The sequence below is a fragment of the Dermacentor variabilis genome, chromosome 1, assembly GCF_050947875.1.
Source record: "Dermacentor variabilis isolate Ectoservices chromosome 1, ASM5094787v1, whole genome shotgun sequence".
Taxonomy (NCBI): domain Eukaryota; kingdom Metazoa; phylum Arthropoda; class Arachnida; order Ixodida; family Ixodidae; genus Dermacentor; species Dermacentor variabilis.
The window spans coordinates 190,574,982-190,601,377 of NC_134568.1; the positions used below are offsets into that span (position 1 = coordinate 190,574,982).

The following is a 26,396-nucleotide window of genomic DNA, read 5'->3' on the forward strand; positions in this document are numbered from 1 at the left end:
CTCTACCCTATTAAAATGACTACCCCCTCTCCCTGAAAATTTAGACCCCCCCTACCTCCCTGATTTCAATTTCTGGGGAAACCCCTGACCCAGTTGCGACTTTTTCTGCCCCCATATACAGAGCGTCCCAGCTAACTTTAGCCAGAGTTTAAAAATACAAAGGTAATTTGTTTGCCGTCGTTTGGAGATACTCAAACAATTATATTTTCATTCAGCCTAATTAGATAATTAGCTTTAATTAATCAACTTCTCAAATACTATACTTAGATGAAAAGTGTCAATAAGAAAATTGTAGAGCGTCATGAAAAAATCCCGATGCAGCTTTCTGTTGCTCAATACGTGCTGCATAAAAGTTTTTCCTAGCGCGAAAGGAGCCCGCAAATGCACGCAAAATTGCCGCGCGACTGGCCGCTCGAGGCACCCTGTATATATGCTCTTTGGCCAATTCCCCATTGTAAGCATTTTTCGTAAGCCGCAGTGGCAACGTCACTAGCAACAGTGTGCAGTTAGGGGAAGAAAAAGAAGAGCAGTGGGAAGAGAGCGAGGCGTGCGTGCCGCCGGAGCCGACCATGGAGGCCAGCCGTTGCGCCAGCGGTTCGGACCTGACCTGTGCGTCCAGGTGAGAGATACGCTGCACGGCCGGCGTTCGCGGCTCGAGAGCAGGCGCTCGATGTACGCCGACAACGCGGCTGGTTCACTCGCCGGGTCATAATTCTGGCGTACTCGCGCGCGCTGCCTCCTACGACAGATCATGAGATCTGTCGTCTGGCACGTTCCTTGGCAGGGTTTCGTAAACAGGCCTGGCGCTTTCAAGCGCATGGAATTTAAAAGCACTGGTCCTCTCAATCACTGGGGCTTTGGAACAATGCAAGTGTGACCGTCCCAAACACGCGGAGTGACGACAGTCCTGACCTCACACGTAGTCATGTCGGAGCTTTTGGCGCAGATAGTGCACGGCTGCACCGACCACTACTAGCGCATGGCGTCACGTCCCCCCCCCACCCCACCCCACCCCACCCCACCCCACCCCACCCCACCCCACCCCACCCATTTACATGGGCTTCAGAAGTTCGGGTGGTCTATACACCTGCGGATGTCGACATACTTAACATCCCGCAAGCCATTCACACTGTTCCAGTGAGAAAAAAAAAAGAGTTATAAGAGATATTAATGCATGAAAAGTTTGTGTCGTTGATAGTCTTGAACAGTCTAACGTTAAAAATTTATTATGGGGTTTTACCTGCCAAAACCACGATATGATTACGATTCACACCGTAGTGGGGGACTTCGGAATAATATGGACAACCTGCCATTCTTCAACTTTCACCTAAATCAAAGTACACGGGTATTTTCGCAACTCATCCCCATCGAAATGCGGCTGCCGTGGCCGGGATTCGATACCGCGACCTCGTGCTTTGCAGCCCAACATCAAATACCCACCGCGGTTGCTTAATGGCTAGTATATAGCGTTGTGAGGCTCATTAAGAGGTTAGGAAATAAGACACGGTCAACATCGTCACATGCAGTTAAGACACATATCATGCACGTACGTATACACACAATTTTGTATCCCTTCAATAAAAGACGGAAAAAGTGCCTCTGCGAAGGAACTTCGACGATTGTCTACGCAACGCATTACGCTTCGTTGCAACGGTCGCATAGCGACGCGGAAAGACGCGCGCCGTGTCTGAATTGGCGCTATGAGGGTTTCGTTAAAAACAACTGAGCCTTGTCACGTGGTTCGCACAGCAACGCCTATTCCATTCCGCGTTGCGTCAAACCCTTTCCATTCGCTAAAGGCGCGCTGAGAATCCCAAAAAGCGTGCGCTCAAAGGTGCTTCACCTCGGAGACACGCGGTTGCTCTTTTTCCCCACCTGTACATACCTTATATAGACCCCGCGTTTGGCACGCTCCCAGCCGCGTGGCCATTTCGCTGCACGGTGTCATGTGCTACCGCCAGCATGAGCAAAAGAGCACGTGCCGCTTGGAATTGGAGGAGGGTGGGGGAGTGGGGGGGATGTTGTGGGTCGCATTTAGGCCGCCTCACTTTTATTGATGCTTGTGTGTATGCGCGCGGTAAGCGGAGGAAAGTAACACCACTGTACCTGATCGGACTGTGCCATCTTTGAAGAAACCTTTAGGACAATTCGCAATGCGTGTTCCTTTAGCGATGCCGGCGTCAGACAATCCGAGCTCTTGAAAGTGGCGCGTTACAGCACGTGTACGATATATGCTGCTGCATTACTGACGTGATGCCACGTCACAAGGAAAAGTGTGGTCGCGTGCGTTTGATACTAGCGAGGTGCCAAAGTTGATGCATAACGCGAAACAGTTATGGTAGAAAGCTTCCTCTTGTGAACGGTCGGGAGGCAGGGAACAAAGTGTGTTTATTATCAGACAAGGGGCTGCATATATAGGGACAGATGCAAATATGAGCATGCGCACTTCGTACCGTAAGGTCATGTGTTAACATTACAGTACGCATACTTACATCTTCCTTCTTTTCGAAGAGAAAACAAAAATGAGAACAAAGAATTTGCAAATTCGCATGTCAGGGACCTAATGCTGCGGTCTCTTTGGCAGGGGGTAACGTTGTGGCGGTCTACGCAGACGGTTACTTCTACGAAGGGTGTCTTCAGGTTGTAGCTCCGCCACCTGGTCAGGCTGGGATACTGACTCTGAAGAAACTGTAGCTTCAGGGTCCGACGTAGGTTGCATTTCTTTGGAACTGAGATGCTCCCTGGTGCGCCGCAGCTCTTGTCCGCTGTCTGTAAGTAGGTTGTACGACCGAAGTGTGCCTGCAGGGCCTACAACCACAGCTGGCGACCAGGTTCTGCGTATGGTGTCGTACACTGATACTGGAGACCCACTGCGAAGATGGGGTAGACGCTTGGCCGTCCGGGTGTAGAAGATCCGCTGCTTTTCCCTTATTTCCTGGAGGCGATTGCGAACGGTTTGTGGTGGCATAGTCTGCGGTTCGAGGTGCTGGGGAAGAACAGGCAACTGCGTCCTTGTTTGGCGACCCATCAACCTTTGAACGGGTGACTTCAGTTGCTCGTCCCTTGGCATGTTTCGCCACTCCAGCAGGGCGCTGTAAAATTCCATAGTTGCGAAAGGACACTTCGTTAGCAGTTTTTTCGCCTCCTGCACTGCACGCTCCGCCATGCCATTACCACGAGGATAGTACGGGCTTGAAGTTACGTGGGCAATTCCGAGCTGCGCAGCAAAACAGCGGAAGCACGCGCTGTTGAAAGGTGGGCCGTTATCACTGCACAGCTTTGCCGGGATTCCATGAGTCGCGAAGACGAGCATGCACGCATTGTTTACCGCTGTCGCATGACGTAGCTTTTGAATCTCGAAAAAGAACGAGTAGAAATCCACGAGGATTAAGTAGGACTGGTCATCGCGGTGGAAAATATCAAGCCCTACTACTTGCCATGGCAGGCCTGGTATCTCGTGGCTAAGCATAGGCAGTCTAGTGTTCCTGCGCTTGTACTTTTCGCACGCTGCGCATGACTTAGCTAGAGCCGAGATGTCCGCGTTCATGCCGGGCCAGAACATTACTTCTCTGGCTCCCATCTTCATTTTTTCTTCGCCTCCATGTGCGGTATGTAGCAAACGCAGAATTTCCGGTCGCTTGGCCGGAGGAATGACTTTTGTTGCTTCTGAGGAGCAGGCCTTCCTCAACATGCAGTTCGTTGCGGTAACACCAGTATGGACGTAGGGCATGCGGCACATGATTCTTCGTTTCCGGCCATTCTGTGCTCGAGTAACGGCGCAGTTCAGCCATACTGGCGTCTTTGTTAGTTTCATGCCGAATGCTCTCGAGCTGCTGGTCTGACACAGGAAGAGAAGAAATAACGCTGACTTGAAATTGTTCTGTCTCGTCGGTTAGTTCCATAGCACTCGGGAAGCGAGAAAGCGCATCAGCTAGAAATAACTCCTTGCCTGGTTTGAACGTGACCTTGATGGGGAATCTTTGCAAAAGAAGCTTCATGCGCTGCAATCGTAGCGGGCATTCACAAAGTGGCTTTTTTGAATATAGATTCCAGAGGTCTGATCCGACTCGACGGTAACCTCTGACTGCCCGAAGATATAATCTTGAAATTTTGTGCAACCATGAACAATTGCTAGTGTTTCCTTCTCGATCTGCGCGTAGCGCTGCTGTGCTTCCGTTAGCGAACGGGATGAGCAGGCAACTGGCTGCCCATCCTGTAGAAGAACGGCTCCTACGCCAAGCTGACTGGCGTCTACTGACAAGGTCAATGATTTTTCTCGGTTAAAATAGGCAAGGACTGGCGCCTTTGTGAGGGTCGCTCGAAGTTGACGAAAGCTGTTTTCTTGCTGGTCTGTCCAGACCCACGCGACGTCCTTTTTTTAACAACTCGCGAAGCGGGGCTGACAACGTGGATGTGTTAGGGACAAAGCGAGCCACGTAGTTGATCATGCCGAGGAAAACTTGCAGTTGCTTACGGTTTTGTGGTGGCGGGACTTGCACGATGTCTTGCACTCTGCCTGGGTCCAGGCACAGCCCCTGTAGAGTCAGAATATGGCCCATGTAGCGGACTCTGGGCTGGAGGAAATTGCACTTGTTCTTATTGAGCTTCAGGTTGTGTTGTCTACACCGGGACAGCAAAGCTACTAAATTTGTCGTGTTGCTCTGGTGACTGTCCCCAAACCAATATGTCGTCCATAACGACGTCAACGCCCCTCAAGCCCTCTAGTACCTGGTGCATTACCCGCTGAAAAATTTCCGGCGCGGAAGCGATGCCGAACGGCATGCGCAGGAATCTGTATCGCCCGTAGGGAGTGCTTATAGTGCATAAGCGGGAGCTCGGCTCGTCCAACTTGATCTGCCAGAATCCTGACGATGCATCCAGAGTAGAAAAGAATTTCGCTCCATGCAGCCGCCGTAGGATATCTTCTAACGTCGGCATGTGGTAGTGCTCTCTTAGAAGTGCCTTATTCAAGTCGGATGGGTCCAAGCATATGCGTACTTTTTCTTTCTTTACAACCACAACCATGCGACTAGACCAGGAAGTCGGTTCTGTTACCTTAGCAACGACGCCGTCGCGCTCCATCCGGTCCAGCTCACCTCGGACACGCTCCTGAAGGGCGATGGCGATTCGTCGCGCTGGTTTGATGACGCCTCGAGCTTCAGGTTTCAGCTCCATGTGGTAGGCTACGTCTTTGATTTCTCCCAGCCCCTGGAAAACATCTCGAAATCTTTCCACTATTTCGTTAGTTTCCAAGGCGTCTAGGGTGTTTATGCGGCCAATCAGCCCTAAGCGTTCAGCCACCTTGCCACTCAATGTAACAGGAACCGCTTGTTTCACGATAAAGAATAGCGCCGTGGTAGACTGCGTTGTACTGGTGACCTGAAACTCGATCTGCTTCATCGTCTTTTCTATGTTCCCGAAAAACGACCGCAGCGTAGAGCAGCAGTCTTGTGCTGGCTTCGTAGTGAAGTTTCTGACTGTCACTTCGGGCATGACGCAACAGTTGGCTCCGGTATCAATTTTGCAGCGTATGGCGGAACCTGCGATGTCGACAGTCGCTGACCAGCGGTCGTGGCCATCAATTGCATTGACTTCGAGGGTTTGAAGAAAATAGCCCTCGTCCTCTGCCATTTCGACCTGTTTTATCTTACATGCTTGGCCCCTCGGTCTCGCTTCTGGTTGGCGACACGCCCGCGCGAAGTGGTTTCGGCCGCCACACTTGTTACAGCGCTTGCCTTGCGCAGGGCACTTTGCTTTTCCGTGTGTGTAAGAGCAGTGTGAGCAAATTCCGAGGCTTGCTTTTGATTTCACAGCATGTACGGTGGCCTCATCGGTTGCGCTTACTTCTGCCTCCCTGATCTCATTAAAGTGCTCCTTCGCTTGTTCCCTTGCTCGGCATATTTCCACTGTTTTGGCATACGACGGATTTTCAGACAGAAGTTTCTGCTGCAGGTCCTTGTCTCTAACTCCTAGAATTATTCGACTGCGCAGTAATCTGTCCTCCAGTTCTCTGAATTCACACAAGCGAGCAAGAGTTCGGATATCGATCAGCCACTCGTTAAAAGATTCGCCCTCACGTTGATCTCGGGCGCCAAAACGAAACTCGTTGCACGTTAAATTCTTCGGTGGTTTGTAGTGGGCTTCGAATTTTTCAATGAGCTTATCGAGGTCTTGCTTTTCGTCCTCATTTGCGAATTTGAAGGTATAGAACACCCGCCTTGCTTCTTCACTAACTGTCACAAGAAATGTTGCTGCCTGAACTTCTTTAGGCTGCTTCCTTACTCCGGTCGCCGTAGAAAATAGAGTAAACTCACTTTTCCAGATGATCCAGTTCTGGTAAGCGTCACCCGTACTTTTCAGTGGCTTTGGTTGTGGTAGAACCGTCGACGCCATACTTCTTTCTCTGGAGTGTACTAGGGGTGCAGCTGGACGAGGGGGCGGGAAAGAACAGCGGTGAACGCGGCTTGCGAAACGCGTCGCCGCCCCACTTCTGACACCATGTGAACGGTCGGGAGGCAGGGAACAAAGTGTGTTTATTATCAGACAAGGGGCTGCATATATAGGGACAGATACAAATATGAGCATGCGCACTTCGTACCGTAAGGGCATGTGTTAACATGACAGTGCGCATACTTACACTTCTAAAGACTGCTGTCAATGCTATCGCACTTCAAATCATTGACTCGTGTATTTCGTACGATTTATGCACTTCAACGTGCATAGACGCAACGGTGTCCGCAGTCGTGCCTTTATAGAAATGCAACTGTAGCCTAAGCAAGTTGCCGGCTGCACGCTGACAAGCTTGTTCTGTCAAAATAGAAACATTCGCACAGCCACATGCAAGTGGATACAAACAGTTCATGTTAAACAAAAAAAAAAAAAAAAGGTCCGGACACCTGAGCACTTATGAGTTCTGAATGCGAAAGCATTAATGTCCAATTGAACGCCGCTGAGGGGTCCTTCGAGTTTTGCGCTGCGAGTAGTGTACCATAGCGGTACGTGCTCCCCGAGCCAGCAAGCAGCAGTAGCCTGCGATTCCAACGCCGCATGCCACCGACGTCCTGCGCGACGAGAGAATGAGGATGCAGCAGCTGCCACGAAGGCCGCCAGGCGCACGCAGCTGCTAAGCCCTGTGGGGTTGAGAGAGAGAGAGAGAGAGAGACGGACCGCGCGCCGACTTCCGAGAGCGAGACGACGGCACCCGCACGCGCGCGTCACGCGACTGTGAGTGAGTGAAGAAACTTTATTGCAGGTCCGGCGAGGACGCGAACTCGTCGCGCACCCGGCTAGTCCCTCGTCGGGACCGGCAGGTCTAGCCCACCGGCCGGTCGCGGGCACGCCGGACAGCCAGGATTTGCTTTTCTAGAGCGGGGATACGCAGAAGCGAGTCCCACTCCTCCTTGATGAACTTGGGGTATGTCGACCCGCACTCCCAGAGCATGTGCGCTAGAGTGGAGGTCTGCCCGCAGGACGGGCAGGCGTCGTCGCGATACACGTCGGGGTAAGCCTCGTGGAGATCGGACAGACACGGATATGTGCTGGTCTGTAGAAGTCTAAGCGAAACGGCTTGCGCCCTATTCAACTTGGGGTGAGGGGGCGGAAATACCCTTCTAGACATGTAGAAAAATTTAATAATCTCGTTGTGAGTAGCTGGAGCGTCCCTGTGGCTGTAGAGAGGAGGGGAGTCAGCGCTCCTTATAGAGGAAGCGCGGTCGGTGAGGTTCATTGAGGTTCGGGGGAGCACCCTCGACCGACCCTGCGTGAGCGGGAAACCATGGATGGATTGAACGATGTGTGAGAGCATATGGACTCGAGCCGCTAAGAAGACGAGCAGCTTGCTTGGCGATGCAACCCTTCTGAAAAGCCCTAACTGCCGTTTTGGAATCGCTATATACCTCGTACCCACGACCGTCTAGCAGGGCGAGGGCGATGGCGGCTTCTCGGCGACTCCGGGGTCTGAAGTGCGAATGGAGGCGCAATCGGAAATCTTGCCGCTGGAGTCGACGACAACGATGGCAAAGGTCTTCCCATCGCTGTACTCTGCGGTGTCGACGAAGCTTGCTTTAATGTCTCGTTGCTTGATCTGTTTGAGGATGGCTGCTGCTCTGGCCTTGCGTCTGCCCTCGTTATGGACGGGATGGACGTTTCGGGGCACAGGGGCCACTTCGAACTTGTCTCGAATGCACCTAGGGATCGGGGTAGTGACCATCTGAAATCCCGCAGGCTGGTAACCCAGCTCTTCGATGATGCGTTTACCTGCCGCTGTGATGGTCAGGCGAGTGAGTTGCGCGCGTTCTTGGGCTTCGGCAATCTCCTCGGCGGTGCTATGTACCCCCAGCTTCAGGAGATCCTCGGTATTGGTCCTGATGGGTAGCCCGAGAGCCCTCTTGTCTACTTTGCGGATGAAAGCATTGAGCTTGTCTCGCTCCGCTCTGAGCCAGTTATAAATCGTGTACGTGAGGTGGCATAGTATGAAGGTATTGATCAGCCTGAGGAGGCTGTTTTCCTTCGTGCCTCGGTGCCGGTTTGCGATTCTGCGAACGAGGCGGAAAGCGTTGTCCGTCTTTGCGATGATCCTGCGGAGAGCCGTTCCGTTTCCGCCGTTGTATTCGACAAACATACCCAGGACCGGAATAACGTCGACCCTGGGTATCACCCCCTCCCCCCCCCCCCCTTCACAAGTGCGAAGACTGATGCTGCTTTCCGAGACTGGCTTCCAATCTTTGGGTCTGCCTCCCTTCTCTTTTCTGTAAAGCGGAAGCTCCGACTTGGCAGGGGAGCATCGAAGTCCCGTGGGGCGGAGATTCTCCTCGATCACGTCGATCGCCTCCTGCATGGCTTCATTGACTCTGCCCTCGCAGCCGCCGGAGCACCATATGGTGATGTCGTCAGCGTAGATGATGTGCTTGACGTCCTCGACGCGTGCCAACCTCTCGGAAAGACCAATCATACAGACGTGAAACAGCGTGGGGGAGATGACGGCGCCCTGAGGAGTGCCCCGCCCTCCGAGGGGCACATCTTCGGAGCGCAAGTCTCCGATGCGAAGCTTGGCCTTCCTGTCAGTTAGTCGCCGACGAAAACCTGCTTCGCCCCGCGGCATCGCGTCTCCGTATCTACTTCGTAGAAGCGCGCCGGTGACGTGGCGTCGCGGCGATGCCCTCTCCCTTCACTCAGTATCGTTTCGCCCGCTCTGCTCCGTCGGGGCGCGCTCGTAACGTGGCGTCGCAATCCGTGGGAATACAGGTGCCGCTTAGCTGCTTCAGACGCCGGCTTTTGCGCTCAATGGGCCATTTGATACTTTCGCACCAAAAATAGACTAGATGGAAACTGAAGCGGCGCTGCATAGTCTGCCGAATGCGCAGTGAAAGCATAAGGCGGATGGTGGTGATAAAGAGTCTTTACATGGTGTTTCTTGCGTTCGTTACCGCTGTTATCATATATCCCTATCGCAGTCGGTTGCAGGGAGTGGTTGCTATAAAGTGCTGAATGACAGCACTGTCTCCAGATTCCTTCTTCAATAAAGCTTCGCTCTTGAATAGCCGAATTGGGGGCATACGATTTATTACGCGCGCACCTCCGCGATTCTTTGCGTAACGAACGCTTTTGATAAGAAACTGATGCGGACATTATAACTTTGACAAAGTGTGCGATTCGGCCCAGGCTTATATTGATAATGATTTGTCTTCTTTAACTCTTGTTTTCTGGAATTTTGGACACTATCCTGTCTTAATATATTCGGTATTTTTTCCTCTCAGCCAAATTGTAGCTATGATCGACGGTACATCTTCGCTGTAATTTGGCTTCACTTTCCCGCGGGTTAGGCGACGGCGACAGACGACCTGTAGCCTAAGAAAAGCACTGAAGGCAGCGCAAGAACAGCGAGGGCGGACGCGGCGAACCATCACGACCTCACTCGCCCCCTATGTTTCCGTGACCTTTCAGACATGCCTTCTTTCTTTCCTTCTTTTTTTGAAAATTGACACTGTTCTCAATTTTCCCAATGTTTCCTTCTGCATCGTACCTGCCGTACTGAGTAACTATTAAGCGAGCGGCTTCGTAAGAGTGATTGAGAAGCTACTTTATTCGCAAATCGCTTCAGCCAACGCGGCGCACCTCAGCTCTGCTGACGAGGATATAAGGCGGACGAGCAGTTGAAAAAAATAAATACACAGAAATCAGGTTAAGCTAACAGCAGGAGACAAGGAGTCAACGTAGCATGAGGGGAAAAATTGGGCATATGGTTTAGCATGGGGCCAGCAGCCTGAATGATAGAAATGTTCTCAAATTGCAACATATTTACGCATTAATGGGAGTATTTCCTATTATCAGTCACTATTAACCGATATTATAGCGTTTGTTACAACACCCCTCATAGCTCCTCTGTTGCTTTGGGACGTTAAACCTCATGAATCGATCTAATTAACAGTTTATTACAGGTAAATAAACATTTCAGCGAAGAAATTGCATGTTCTTGGGCGTTGCTCTAGAATTATAACTGATAAGGGTACTGGTTTGGTTTGGGCTTATCCTTGTCTACCTTTCTTGTTTCCGTGTTTTTATCGCACTAAGCTACTACTTCAATTATGGTAATCCGTGACGGCAGGTATTTGCACGCAAACTGTGGGACGAAAACACGTGAAACGGCAGACACAACCGCGAAAGCGCAACGCTTGTGTTTGTCTCTTCACTTGTTTTCGTCCCCTATAGTCTGCGCGTGAAAACCCGCCGTCATGCACTCTGGAAATACACTCATTTGTTGCGTAATCGGATCTATTAAAACTGATGGCAATTCTCACTAACAACCCTGTGGCCTTCAACGATCCCTTGCAAACAAGCAGGGAAAATAAGAAACAAAAGATTTTGTCACCGTCCGGTGAGAAAAAAGAGCTGATAAACTGAGGATCGCTTACGCAAAAGAGTCCCATAAAACGGCTAACCTATAGGAAATGTGTCTACATCTCTATCGCCACATTGTTTTACACATATATTCAGCACGACGAATGTCGAGTTCCACTTAAGGAACGCTACACCTTGATACGAACGCACAGGACCCATGTCACCCAAGGGTAAATTTACGAAGAAGGTAAGGATAAGAAGAAAGTTATTTACAAAGCAAGACCTCATTGTTTTCCACATCCGTTGTCCTCAGCGCAGGTCTATGACTAAAGTTCATAATGCCGCATGAAGTACAGTCTCTTCCTTTACTTTTCAAAACAGCGACGGTGCTACACCTCTCTGCTTTCCGCGTTGAAACTTGGGTGTACCACCACGCAAATAAAACTTAAGCGTGCTTGCGAACAATAATACCTTTGGCAGTGTTCAACACAATGCTGCCTTTTTATTTGTCTTTGTTAGAGAATTACTGGTTTCAAGAAATTATTGGTGTGGACAACGAACTGCTTAGCAGCTTACGAGCGTTATGAAACTCCTTAAGCATGTCCTCAACCGCTTAAGTGCAGCCTTTTATAGAGTATTACAGTCTTCAGTTACTAGGTCACGCCGCTATGTCCAGCCCTTGTTCAGTTATTGCAAAGCTGCAAAATTTAACATAGCGTATGAAACTGTTGGCTTCACTGTTAAGCACAATTGCTCTGCGACAAAGCCAAAATTTGTATTGTACGGATAAGTCCTTAGATGCTGGCTCATGTTAGCCGTTGATTGTTATGTTATGTTATGTTATGTTATGTTATGTTGATTGTGTCTTGTTATTATTTGTCCCCTAAGTATAGGAAAAATAAGCATTTGTCTTGCCGGCGAGATATCGGAGCTTCATGCCGCTAGTGACGGTAGATAAACGTGGGAACGCGAGATCATTGCTTGTTCGAATGCGAGAGAAGACGCGGTCGACAAAACGTGTGTGTGTGTGTGTGTGTGTGTGTGTGTGTGTGTGTGTGTGTGTGTGTGTGTGTGTGTGTGTGTGTGTGTGTGTGTGTGTGTGTGTGTGTGTGTGTGTGTGTGTGCGCGTGGGTGTACGTGTGTGTGCGTGCGTGTGTGTGTGCGTGCATGTGTGTATGTGCGTGTGCGTGCGTGCGTGCGTGTGTGCGTGTGTGTGTGTTTTTTTAGAGCGCAGCTCTTAGGCGCCAGTTCCTGCGTTGGCGCCACTCGTAACCGAGCGAACGAGTACAGCGAAGCATGAAAGAGCGAACGTGGAGCGCAGCGGGGAATGAAAGACTGCGGTAGCGAGGAGGAAAGCAGAGGAGGATGGTATGATGAAAGCGTAAGAAGAAAAGCGTAGTGCCGCGCAAGACGGGCTCTGGGGTGACGATGGCTACGAGATGGCGTCAGAGTAGCACGCATCGTCTGTTCACCGATGACGCCACTGGTACCATATACGGAAACAATGCGCTGCATGAGCGGAGGTCTCTCTGCGGTGGATGCTGTGAATCGCGCCCACGCGTCACCCACGGGAGACAGTCGCGCCATACTTGGCTCCGTTTGCAACGTGCCGCACGAGACAGATTGTCGAAACCAGCCAATATATCACGAAATGAAAACGCGTATAGAGCTGCGCTCGAATTTCGCATTAGGGAGTATCGCAATCGTCGGTGAATTTGTTTTCCTGTTTTCTTTTTTTATTCCGCTTGGTGCTCAATTTTATCTCAGAGCATGGACTACAGATTGCTTGAGAAGGGGTCCAACAATGTGCGAGACTGGCGCATGCAAGGTTGCTCCCACCCCGGCTGTTCTCTGAGACAAAATTAAATCCGTAGCACCCTGCAACAGTATCCCATCAATCAAGTCCACGTCACTCATGCTTTTGAAACTTAACTATTCCTTTCAAAATGTTTATTAGAGAACGCTTCGATCTCTGATTCACGTGTGACCGTTTGAACGAGCAGGAGTCACGCTTCCGACGAATTATGACTGATGATCGTCCGGACGAAACAGCGGCGATATTTCAGTGTAGCTAATACTAAATAATTTCGAAGACTGCAGCGGTACGCGGCGCTGAAAAGACTTGTAGTACATAGGTACATTCCAAAACGGAGAAAACTGCCAGTGACGTTACGAATTGGAGCGCAAAACGAGCATCGGTTGCTGCAGTGCTGCATACTTGCAATGACCGCAGTCAGTCGGGAGTCTCTTCGTTCACTTATGGCGGTTCCCACGCAGCAAATTACTGTTGGTGGCCTCTATATTGCGTAGCAGCCCGCGCGGTGCGTATTGTATGGTGCTGGCCGGATGGGCGACAACTGATGAATATCGCGCAGCTGCGCGCGCCGATGTGGCGTCACGCATGCAAAAAGCGCACCGGTCGGCGAGCATTGGTGGAGACGGCTACACCAAAATAGCCCCCGACGTTGGTTTTGAGTCGTCCGCGTGCCGGCACGTGCGCAGAGGCTGTCCTCTACGCGAGCGCGGCCGGCTCGGGTTTCCTGCCGCGCGTGCCTACGTGCCCAGCGGACGGCTTTTGGCCGACCCCGAATATCGGCCGCCCCGGTTTGCGCAACTGCGCCGCCAGCCGCGGTCATTTCGTCACCACCGCTATTACCGCGTCTGGGAGCCACGATGATTATGTGCCGTGCAGGCCGACATACCTGCGCGATCCACCCCGTCGCTATATATACGAACAGCGAGCTCTCTGTGGGCGAGGGTCACTGTCATTGCTCGCCTCCTTGCCGTACATTTGGGCCATCAAAATATTGCGGTAGTCGTATACTGGCTATGGCGTCGCGCTTCTGAGCTCCAAGTCGCGGCGGCCGCAATTTCAACGGGGAGCGAAATGCAAAAAAAAAGCCTGTGTACGTAAATCTAGGTGCACGTTAAAGGAAACACAGGTGGTCAAAATTTAACGCGGAGTCCTCCACTACGGCGTGGCTCATAATCAGACTGCGATTGTGGCATGCAAAACCCTAGAATTTAATTTTTTTAGTCAAAAGATGGCGCGGATGTTATCAACGCAAACGAAACTTGGGACTTTAGAAGAGTTAACTGCTGGGCTAGTTGGTGATCTTGCATACTGAAAAGATTTTGCGCCAAAAAACACACACAAGAAGAAAGACGACGACACCACGGGCTCTACTTCAACTGTTTAATGAGGGTGAAAGCACTCGACATATATAGCCCTCCAATACACCGCGCATGCGTACAAGGCAACATGGAGTACAAGGTTTTATCAGAGTCATCATCATCATCATCATCAGCCTGGTTACGCCCACTGCAGGGCAAAGGCCTCTCCCATACTTCTCCAACAACCCCGGTCATGTACTAATTGTGGCCATGCCATGCCTGCAAACTTCTTAATCTCATCCGCCCACCTAACTTTCTGCCGCCCCCTGCTACGCTTCCCTTCCCTTGGGATCCAGTCCGTAACCCTTAATGGCCATCGGTTATCTTCCCTCCTCATTACATGTCCTGCCCATGCCCATTTCTTTTTCTTGATTTCAACTAAGATGTCATTAACTCGCGTTTGTTCCCTCACCCTATCTGCTCTTTTCTTATCCCTTAACGTTACACCTATCATTCTTCTTTCCATAGCTCGTTGCGTCGTCCTCAATTTGAGTAGAACCCTTTTCGTAAGCTTCCAGGTTTCTGCCCCGTAGGTGAGTACTGGTAAGACACAGCTATTATATACTTTTCTCTTGAGGGGTAATGGCAACCTGCTGTTCATGATCTGAGAATGCCTGCCAAACGCACCCCAGCCCATTCTTATTCTTCTGATTATTTCCGTCTCATGATCCGGATCCGCCGTCACTACCTGCCCTAAGTAGATGTATTCCCTTACGATTTCCAGTGCCTCGCTACGTATTGTAAACTGCTGTTCTCTTCCGAGACTGTTAAACATTACTTTAGTTTTCTGCAGATTAATTTTTAGACCCACTCTTCTGCTTTGCCTCTCCAGGTCAGTGAGCATGCATTGCAATTGGTCCCCTGAGTTACTAAGCAAGGCAATATCATCAGCGAATCGCAAGTTACTAAGGTATTCTCCATTAACTTTTATCCCCAATTCTTCCCAATCCAGGTCTCTGAATACCTCCTGTAAACACGCTGTGAATAGGATTGGAGATATCGTATCTCCCTGCCTGACGCCTTTCTTTATTGGGATTTTGTTGCTTGCTTTATGGAGGACTATGGTGGCTGTGGAGCCGCTATAGATATCTTTCAGTATTTTTACATACGGCTCGTCTACACCCTGATTCCGTAATGCCTCTATGACTGCTGAGGTTTCGACAGAATCAAACGCTTTTTCGTAATCAATGAAAGCTATATATAAGGGTTGGTTATATTCCGCACATTTCTCTATCACCTGATTGATAGTGTGAATATGATTTATTGTTGAGTAGCCTTTACGGAATCCTGCCTGGTCCTTTGCTTGACAGAAGTCTAAGGTGTTCCTGATTCTATTTGCGATTACCTTAGTAAATAGTTTGTAAGCAACGGACAGTAAGCTGATCGGTCTATAACTTTTCAAGTCTTTGGCGTCCCCTTTCTTATGGATTAGGATTATGTTAGCGTTCTTCCAGTAGGCGCGATAGAAACTTCAGCTCAGCATCGTAAAGAAAAACCGACGTATCACTAACACAGTTCGGACCCGCCTTCTTGATGTAGAAGGCTTCCAATGTTTCACGCGATGTCTGATGTCTGCCTCTACCCTAAATCCTCGCATCGTGGAACCGTGGAAAACAATCGGTGCAAGCCCTGCAGTGATTCACAAGTCGCTCACCATTATTCTTTATACCTTTTGCATGTTCCCTAAGTCGGTCGTTGACACAACGCCCCGTCTGTCCAATGTAGGATTTCAATGTAGGATTTCCAATCTAGAAGAAGCATGGCCAGCGTTTCGTAAAGTGTGCCACAAACGTGGTATATGAAATTCCTCTGTCCTGCGGGAAATCCTACATTGGACAGACGGGGCGTTGTGTCAACGACCGACTTAGGGAACATGCAAAAGGTATAAAGAATAATGAAGGTGAGCGACTTGTGGATCACTGCAGGGCTTGCACCGGTTGTTTTCCACGGTTCCGCGATGCGAGGATTTAGGGTAGAGTTAGGCATCAGACATCGCGTGAAACATTGGAAGCCTTCTACATCAAGAAGGCGGGTCCGAACTGTGTTAGTGATACGTCGGTTTTTCTTTACGATGCTGAGCTGAAGTTTCTATCGCGCCTACTCTGATAAAACCTTGTACTCCATGTTGCCTTGTACGCATGCGCGGTGTTTTCGAGGGCTATATATGTCGAGTGCTTTCACCCTCATTAAACAGTTGAAGTTGCCCGTGGTGCGTCGTCTTTCTTCTTGTGTGAGTTTTTTGGCGCAAAATCTTTTCAGTATGAAACTTGAAACCTCTTTGTCTGCTTGATGTAATTACCGCAGCTGCTCAAAATAGATAAATTACACCATAAAGTAATTAATGCGCGCGAAAAACGCGTAGAGCATTTCTGATGACATCGCATCTGCCATGTGGATATGCGATCCAGCAACCCTGGTCGCCGCGCCACTAGGCGTACTACATATAGAACGGCTGTGGTGTGGCGATCTGTGCTGCTGAAATGCCCGTCGGTAGAAGAAGCTTTGTGCAAAGTGTCATCCTTAATAACGTTCACGGTCGGCAAACGACTGCGTGAAAATTATTTTTAAAAAGCTGACTCGCAAACAACAGCCAGCTCTACATTCCCTGTTTTAGGCGTCGTCTGTATGCACAAAATGACACTCGGGTATATGTGCTGCGATCATTTCTGGCACACCGTTTTCACCTTGTAGGCTGCACTGTAAGTGACATCCCAAACGCTAAATCAGTGTCTCTCTCTTTTTCTGTAAGTGTCTGCTATACGCGTTAAGAGAAGACTGGTAAATCAGCGCACGCAGAAACGTACACGCGCGCACACACAAATCACGCGGACCTCTTCCTCTCTTCGTGTCCGGCTGATTATGATGTTTTGATGCATAAACTCAAAGGTTTGCTGCACCGTCGGGCGGACGAAGTGCATCCCTGTGCGACTTCTGCAGCACACTAGCTAGCCTACTCGTGTTCATATATGTGTGAGGACAACTGGTCTAGTTCAAAACCCTATTTTATTGGTTTTAGTCCATACCGGTGACACGTAAATGCGTCTCTATCTAAAATGCTTAGTAATGACCAGTAATGACTAATAATGACTGAAATGACTTGTAATGACTACTGATAACTATGATATGACCAACTTGTCTAACGACGAATCGTAACGACTACAATTGATTAGAAATGACTAAAAGTGCTTAGTAATGACCAGTAATGACTAATAATGACTGAAATTACTTGTAATGACTGCTGATAACTATGATATGACCGACATGTCCAACGACGGCTTGTAATGACCAGTGACCAGTGAGCAGTAATGACTAATGATGACTGAAATGGTTTGTAACGACTAGCGATGACTACGAAATGACCAATAAACGACAACTTGTAACGGCTTAATTCATTAGAAAGGGCTAAAAATGCTTAGTAATGACCAGTAATGACTAATAATGACTGAAATGACTTGTAATGACTACTAATAACTATGATATGACCAACATGTCTAACGACGGCTTGCAATGACCACAATTGATTACAAATGACTAAAAATGCTTAGTAGTGAGCAGTAATAACTAAAAGAAAGAAGATAAAGAGAAGAGGCAAAGAGAAAGAAGCGAATGATAAGAGGAGGAAGAGTAGGCTTTCGCCATTCACCTCTTAAAAGATATCTTAAAAGATCCTGTAATTTCTTAATTTTTTTGTTCCGAGATGCCGGCTGTAAGTTCCCTGTCTTCCGAAAAAGTAATTGTGCTCGCTAGAATAAAAAAAAAATCATGAGCTATTCCACTCTGTAAAGGCGGGTGGCCACCGAAGCTGTTTAGCATACGACAAAAAGGTGACACAGAATTTTGAACACAGATACGGACTCATTTACCGTAATTTTTACATACATTCGGGTGGACGACGGGACCGCTGCACCGAGGAGCCGGAGGAAACCAGACACCAAGGGAGAGTGGAAGGAAAAGAATGTAGATACGCAAGCGGTTGGAACGCCGACGAAGAGAGGACGGTGGAAACGTAGACATGGCCGACGTGGGTCATAGTATCTGTTCTTATCAGATTAAGATCTGACACGGGTTGTATTTGGACCCAAGATATTAGAATTACTTTTGCAAGTTGGCGGAGTGCTTGAAGCCTGCTTCACCTCCGCCGCGGGTTGACCCGGTATTGAACTATCTTCGGGATCGGACCACGTTTTTTTGGGCTACGGATATCGATACTTGAAGAAAAGAGCGCTGCGAAGACGCAGACTAAAAAAGGAACATGTACGACGGACAGGTACGACGGACAAGGCGCCTTGTCCGTCGTACATGTTCCTCTTTTAGTCCGCGTCTTCGTAGCGCTCTTTTCTTCAAGTATGCAAAACCAACTCGCCCACATCAAGCTTCTGCTGCTTCGGATATCGATACGCTGGAAAGTAGCCATATACAGCTTCGCTGTAGGACAGCGCACATGAACGGGATAGTAATGAAAGTTCGTGTGTGCTGTTTCGTTCGAACGACTATATGTACCATAACAAACTCTCGTCCATTTCGTCTGTGCAGACATAATTCTCTTACATATCTGTCCATTCGCTATAGTTGCGGCATTTGACGGCGGTCAGGCAGAGGTCAATCTTTTGACTGCCTTTTTGCTTTTTACAGCCATTGTACGACGGCGTGCGTTGAACTGCGACGTCACATAAATGTGATACCTATCTGACAGCACTCGTTTAATCGCGACGTCACACACGTACGCGACGTCGTCGCGGTTCAACGCTTGCAGTCATATAGGTATTGCTATCATATACTGACAACAAGAAATCAGTTAAGAAGGCCAGTACCCTCACAAGATGACTTCGTTAAGTACCGCCTCGAGCCTCATTGAAGAGTACGGGCTCTCAGCCTTCACCGTGACGTCATGGCTTAAAGCGCGCAGGTTTTCTATTATGCCTGTAGTGGACAGTCAAGCCTGGCGCTGCGCGTGTCGCTGATGTCCCAATGCTCGGCCGGCCATGCGCGAGCACGCTGCACCTTTTATTCGTTTTTTCTTTTCGTCGATTCACTCTATCCTCCCGTTCAACGAAGCCGACGAAATGGTGATTTAAAGTGAGGATGCATCCTGTCGCAAAAGAAGCGACGAAAGATCGCAAGAGCTTGAAACCATGGAGGGAGGAAAAAGATAGGAAGGAGCACACCGCAACGCGACTGAAGCCAAACCTGGTGGCCCAACACGTGATCGCACGTCAAAGTGCGCGGTTGGTTTTAGTGTTCCCGCACAGGCAGAGCCACGGCATGGCAGCTGAACAAGCGCGCACGGAATAAAAACTACTGGCATAGCTAATGGGAACCGAACGCCTCAGCAAATATTGATTCTTGCTCCGTGATCTCGACGCAAAAGGCCACGTGCTGAGCCACCATTGTGGCTTCATGGAGCGCTCGCTTGCCAAGGCTGGCTGCGTGAGGTAATGCTCCCTCCTATATTTTGTTTTTGCTCCATGGTTGAAACGCACCAAAAATGGCGGCCAGACGTGCTCTTGGGACTCATTTACCATTTCTCACGATTCCTCAACGCGCCTAAGGTCAAGTTGGCTTCAATTGCCACACTTCCAATAAACGGCCTACGAAGAGGACTCGGAGGAGAGCAAGCCACGCACGTTCCAGCCCGAAATGCAGCATCGAAGCTGTTATTGTCTCCTGATCAAGGATGTGGCGGCGGTCGAGATGGGACGCGGTACCTGTTTGTGCACAGCGAGTGGCGTGCACGTCGCTGACTGTGTATCCGTGACCGCGTTCGAGGGCGGAGACAAAAATAGAAGCCGCGTTATTTACGCTGCGCATTGCCTGACAGACGGTGGCAGAGAGGGAGAAGAAAAAAGAAGTGAGAGACACGGACGTGCTTCATCGCCTCCTCTCATCCGCCCGAGCCGCTCACGAAGACGCCCGCACGGCTACCTTGTACCGATTGCGTAATCACGGCTGCGCGACGAGATTTATTTTTAGTATAGCTGCGAGGTCGCAAATGCTTTGTTGCGCTAAAGTGTATAGGCAAGAGAGTCTGCACTATTAAGCAATAACGTGCGAGACGGACCGGATCGATGAAACTCGCAGCTTGTTCTGCGTAAAGCGTAACAAGACAAGTGCCCCAGCATTGTCCCTGCCCAACGGTAGTGCCTCGCGAAGCATCTGTCTCGCGCAGTGCTTTCCCACGATGTCAGTGCGCCGTGAAGAAAGAAAGCAAAAAATCTCGGAAGGTTCGTTTCTTATTCCGTGCTTGCAGTGAATGCCGCACCTTCAGCGGTACCGTGAGGAACCTTTCCGTACCATGCAGTTCGTTGCACGCGGTGGTGAAGTCCTGAAGAAACCAGCATTCCGTCAGCTATAGGGTCACGTGAATAGGTACCTCTGGTCATAACTGCGCTGTTATCGAGTAGTGGGAGAGGTAGGCTCGAGAGATGCATACGGAGCATAGCGGTAGTGTACAGACAGGACATTGTATATACACTGCGGAGAGGCGCTTTACGGGCTGCGTGTTTGAGACATAACTCAGCTTTAATCAACTAATTCCCTACTCAACGGTGTGATCTCTTGTGACAGTGATGTCAACTCAAGCTCATACAGCCGCCGCATGGATGAGAGGCTGAGAACAGATGATTACACGAGAGCATAACGGCAGGATAATTCGCGCTTCCATTACGTAATTGCGCTATGCAGTTCTGAGCAAAAACATGTCACAGCGCATGTAGCCTCGTCGTTGTTTATTAATTTCTCGATATTAATTTATTTGTTTGCGGATTTGTTTAGCTACTTCTGCTAGTTCGTCCGTTTATACATATTTTACCCCCTTTGAGGTTGTTGCACCAGTCGGATAAGGCCATAAAAATTCCATTTATAACATCGATACAATAATTAAAGAAGCAAATTTCATAATTCAAGCAAGAAACAAAAAGAAGACACGCCCAGGCAAGATAAAACAAGCACTTATGTCCCTCCTATGGAATCCAATAACATAGTGATAATGAGCGAGCTGCACCAGGTGATGCGTCATCGTAATCAATGCAGCGAGGGGAGAAAAACGATGAAAATGTCAGCGCGCGGATAAAACGGCAACATTGTTCAAGGCATGGAAACTCTGGTTGGTATTTAGTAACCTAAAACACACACACACACACACACACACACACACACACACACACACACACACACACACACACACACACGCACACGCACACGCACGCACACACACACACACACACACACACACACACACACAGAGAGAGAGAGAGAGAGACACACACACACCACCACCACCAACAACAACAACAACAACAACAGCAACAGCAACAACAACAACAAAACAACAACAACAAGAAGAAACGAGGTATACAAGCGGTGACTGGAATTCGTTCAATAGAAACTCGATGAGATTCGGCATACCGCCTTGTTGAATGGGTACGTCAAGTTCACTAAGGGCAGCTGTAAGAGAAGCCACGGTCGAAGCGACGACGCATAACACGCATATTTAAAAAAATATATCATGGCATTTAGCGCGTCAGTATCGGATTGTTTGTGTAGATTCCAAATGCAAGACGCATTTTTGTAGCAATAGACCGGATTACTGATTTATGTAGTATCACTTATCACTCGTGGTTGTGAACGAATTGCAACATAAATATAAACGAAGTTTCTTTAGTTCCTATTAGGCAAATGTAACCTACATGATTGGAACAGGACATATTTTGTGTTATGATAACATCCAAATATTTGCGTGGCCATTGCAAGTGAAACAATGTTGCAGGGAGAGCTAAAAGATAAAGGAAGTTGCTCATTAGCAAAATATATTTGATCACACTAAACTGTCTGCACACAAGCATGTTACGGATGATATAAAGTGTGTTATTTTGGAATATTTGCTTCCCATTGCTTACACATTGGAATCCTTGCTTCCAATTAATAAAAGCAAAATGCAACTGTGAGTCCAGCGCCGAGCCCTGCAGGGACCCCGCGATGACGCTAACCACAGACGATTCCGCAGGGAGAGACAGGATATGAACGGGAAAACATGCGCGCAGGGCGGCCGGTCAGGGCCCGAAGCCTCCGTGCGCGGCATGCGGCCGTCCAGCGAGCCGACCGCTGGGCCAGGACCTTTACTGCGCCGCATGCTACAACGAGGTACTGGTGCTGTCGCCGGGCCTGGCGCCCTCAAGGTAAGCCCTGCCTCTGTACGGTACTGGGCGGTTGGTCACGTTTCACACCCGCGCGGAGAGGAGCGGGCCACACGAGATGTGGGCATGATCACGTGCAGTTCCTTAAATATACAAAACGAATCGACAAAAAAACATTGAAAACCTAATCATTGCGTTATCTGCAAGTTCAATTGACAGCAAATGTTCGCGCACCGTGTGTTCTTTCATGTATGTCCTGCGCTTTGCGCGCAACAGTAACCCCATTTGCGGCGCTCGGCGCACTCCGGGATTGCCGCGCGCAGGTGCTCCCCGGCGCCCAGCACGTGCTCGTCGGGTTCGTGGAGCCTAGTTACGGCGTGCACGCCCAGCCAAACTGGCCCCAGCCCGCGCAGCTCCGGCCTCGGCTACGGCGGCGGAGAGGTCTGCGCACGTTGCCGCGACGTCGTCTACTTCGCCGAGAGGCAGGTGGGCCGTCCAGCAGCCAGCCACACGCGCTTAAGTTGTCGCCTTCACTCCCAACAGGCAATGAATTGGCATAGGTACCCGAGTGATAACCGTAAATAATTTCTCCGGGTAAAGTCAAGTAATTAACTAGAGTATAACACCTAGGAGAGAGAAGGAACACCGCACTTAGCAGTTCACTTTCCCTTAACCCAAACTCTGACCTCCGCCGCAGCCCCAATCACTTTCGGCGTGGTTTACAGACCCTGCACAATGTTCTCTCTTATGAACTTCGTATGCTTGAACTTCGCTCATTTATTTGGTACGAGAGGCAGGAGATGAGCCGTTTTTGATGATGACGCAGACCTCAGTCCACCTTCTATTTTAAAAATTTCCAAACAGAGGAAGCTGCCCCCCCCCCCTTTCGTGTGTACGAGTGACGAGAGTGAGTCCCATCTTGTCCTGACACACCAGAAACCGCGCGCATTAGCAGCGTCACCGCCACGTGGAAGTGGTGCGCACAAGCAGTGCCACTGAAGCGGAGGAGCCAGTACATGCACTGACCACGACATACTCGTAGTATTCCACTAACCTCCTCACTCCAGTCGCCAAGCAAAGCAAAGTGCAGGCTATACGTAAGCGCCGCTGTCGTTCCTTTCATTATCAGCTCTGTTAATTGTAATTATACTTACGTCGCCAGCCGACAGAGAGCCCTAACGCCTGCTACAAATGAATAACGGTTAGCAAATTGTTCAGCTAAGTCATCGTTCCCTCGCCACGTAGCAACAAATGTCCCCGTTGTGCTCAGTCTGACCCCAATCGAAATTCAGGACATTGATCATTTGCTCAACGCTGAACACTCCACATCCGCAAGCGCGTTACTTCTCGGCCAGAGTTAACTATACACTCTTACCAAAAGTTCCAAGAAAGGATCCACACGAAATAAAGCATGCAACTTTAATTTATTCACTGTCCATTCATGTTTATTCATAAATTTGTTCGCTGTACACTTCAACATATTCCATTTTGCAGCAAACATGCAGAGACCAAAGTTTCCTGCACGTCGAATAATATGGGCAGAAGTCAGGAGAGTGTCTGTACCTATAGAAACACAGCGAAACTGTGATGATGTGATGATACGGCTGGGTGAGTTTCGGAAAGCACGGCAGCATAAGCCAACATCGCTCATTTTTCTCCTGCTTCGTCAGCGCGTGCGGCTCTGACACACGAAGAGAAAGATTTGCGCGCTTCTATTGCTAGTCCTAGCACTGACATTGGCGACTGGTGCATTTATTTAAACTGAGGGAATTTAATTGAGGGAATTGAGGGAACCCACTGCCTCCTACCGCGCCATGACGTTCCCCGCCTCGCGAACGCGTGCAGGTCGGCACCGCCGGGCGCGTGTACCACGTGCGCTGCTTCCGATGCCGTGCGTGCGAGCAGCGGCTGGCCTCGGGCTCCTACCGATCGGATGGCGGAGAGCTCTACTGCGAGCCCTGCCACCGACGGCACCTGGGACCCAGGGGCTACGGCTACGGGCTCGGCTCAGCGCTGCGATGCTTTCCGGGACGCCTCTGAAGACGCCGTGAAGGTGGGCCTCGTGTACATCCTGTATAGAGATGTAGTCCTTGGAAGCAGTAGCAAGGAAGTAGCAATTGGAAGTAGCAATGGCGGTCGAGGCAAGCGACTCAATCGATATGTGAAGCTTTTGGCCCTTTCGACGAGAGGTATCGGTGTATTTTGTGTATGCCGGCTCGTGCATCATGGCACTGGTGATATGTACTGCGTAACTGTCTTCATTCTGGACTCTGTTTTCTCCCGTGGACCGATGTACGGAACATGTGCCGCCTAGCGCGCGCTTCAATGTTCATTGAAGCGGAGAGCTATGCCCACAAACATACATAAATTATCGTCCCGAAAGATGGGGTCGCGTTTGTCAGTAAACTTATGAGACTGGCTATAGTAAAAACTTATTGATCCGATCGGTACACATTACTAAAATCCTTCAAAATAATCTCCTTGGGCATCGACACACCGCTGCCAACGCGATTCCCACGCTGCAAAGGTTCCCCGAGAGTACCCCGTTGGATGGCGGGAATATCGTCTAAATGGTGACCTTTCAGGCTTCTCGTGAGCTTTGGGAAAAGGAAAAATGAGCAACCCTTCCCCTACTGGAAAATGGGGATAAGCGAAGCTTGTCCTGCGTGCACCTGACCTTCATCACGGTTAAGAAACCCACAGGTAACGTTGCCGGATTGCTTTGGCCTCCCGCTCCCTTAGCTAGGCATCACCTCGTTGCTGTCGGATTGCCTGGGCTCCGGCGGCTTTAACGGCTGGATCGGCGAGCCCTTTCACGGGCGAGTTTTCGCCGCCGCTCGTCCAAGGCTGCCTGTTCCTCGGGGGAACGCACAACGCGTGGACGACCCATCCGTTTTCCGAGACTGAACTGAACGGAAACGAAGCCGGCGCAGCGCGCGCGAAATGGCTCCAACGGCTGGATCAGCGAGCCGACGGCGAGCCCTTTCACGGGCGAGTTCTCGCCACCGCTCGTCGAAGGCCGCCTGTTCCTCGGGGAAACGCACAACACGTGGCCGTCCCATCCGTTTTCCGAGACTGAACTGAACGGAAACGAAGCCAGCGCAGCGCACGCGAAATCCTTTCCCTGCCCGGCAGAAGCGAAACGGTCCTGATTGGTGGCGCGCGTGGCGTGAGCGCGCGCCTATGCAGCTGGAATCCTTGCTAATGACTCACGCTTCGGCGCCGCTGTTCTGCTCTGGGAGCAACGGGTTTTTTGTGACCACGACAACGCCACCGAAACTTTTGAGCCAATACAAGCTTCGCTTGAAAAGTCTACCGGGCTCACATCGGGGCTGTACGCGGTGGCTGCGGCAAGTTTGCAACCCCTATCCGGGCCAGGTTGGTGGTCACAACGAAGGCGGTGTGGTCTGGAGCGTTATCGTGGGGGAGCTTCCAGTGATCGGCAATCTCCGGTTGTTTCCGTTTGGCGGCTCACTGAAGGCACTGGAGAACTTTGTGGAACACGATCTTGACGGTTCGTCCCGGAGGTGCAAATTCTTTGTGGACCACCTCACGCTTGTCAAAAAAGACAATATTTTTCTTGACCTTGGACTTCGACATGCTCGTTTTCTTGGGGCGCGGGGAGTTAACGATGTGCCACTCCGAACTTTGGCGGTTTGGTTCGAGGTCGTACTGGAACACCCATGATTATTCGCATGTTATTACGCCGTCTAAATAGTCCCGTTCACTTTCTAACTGCACAAACATCTCACGGGAAACGTCAACTCGTCGGTGTTTTTGTTCATCATTGAACACTTTTGGCACCAATTTCGAACAAACGTTCCGGATGTTCAAATTATCCGAAATAATTTTGTGAACCACTGTTTTGCACATGTTGAGGTCTTCAACGATTAATCTGATACTCAAACGAAGGTTGGAGCCCACTTCGGCCACATTTTTGTTCAAACCACTCGTTGAAGGGCGTCCAGATCGCTCCGATCTCCCTTCCGATGTTGAACTCACTCAACTACGGGAAAACCTGGGCCCTTTGTAAGCCTCCTTAGCCAAGGCAAGCGTCTCGGCAGCGGTTTTGCCTAAGTGAGAGCAAAATTTATTTCCGTACCGCTGCTCCAGCGAACGCTCCACTTTTGACGTTTTCTGCCGTGAAAAAAACTCGAAAACAGCTTTTTCACCACTTCAGATCCTCACTGCGTCAGAGCTTGGACGCGACTGCGTCCGGTGCGTTACTGGCTTAGAACTAGAGTGTACTTAGAA

General features: G+C 49.9%; 1 protein-coding gene and 1 pseudogene across 1 annotated transcript; both read left to right on the forward strand.

Annotated features, from left to right (window-relative positions):
• The first annotated feature begins 513 nt into the window (after nt 1-513).
• Nucleotides 514-24,190, forward strand: LOC142572583 (cysteine and glycine-rich protein 1-like). The gene is made up of 4 exons (XM_075681804.1): nt 514-619; nt 22,050-22,184; nt 22,466-22,628; nt 23,988-24,190. The coding sequence occupies exons 1-4, from the start codon at nt 570-572 to the stop codon at nt 24,180-24,182; spliced, it is 543 nt and encodes a 180-aa protein (XP_075537919.1). The 5' UTR covers nt 514-569; the 3' UTR covers nt 24,183-24,190.
• On the forward strand, nt 18,023-18,197 carry LOC142567543 (U2 spliceosomal RNA; annotated as a pseudogene).
• Nucleotides 24,191-26,396: the final 2,206 nt, after the last annotated feature.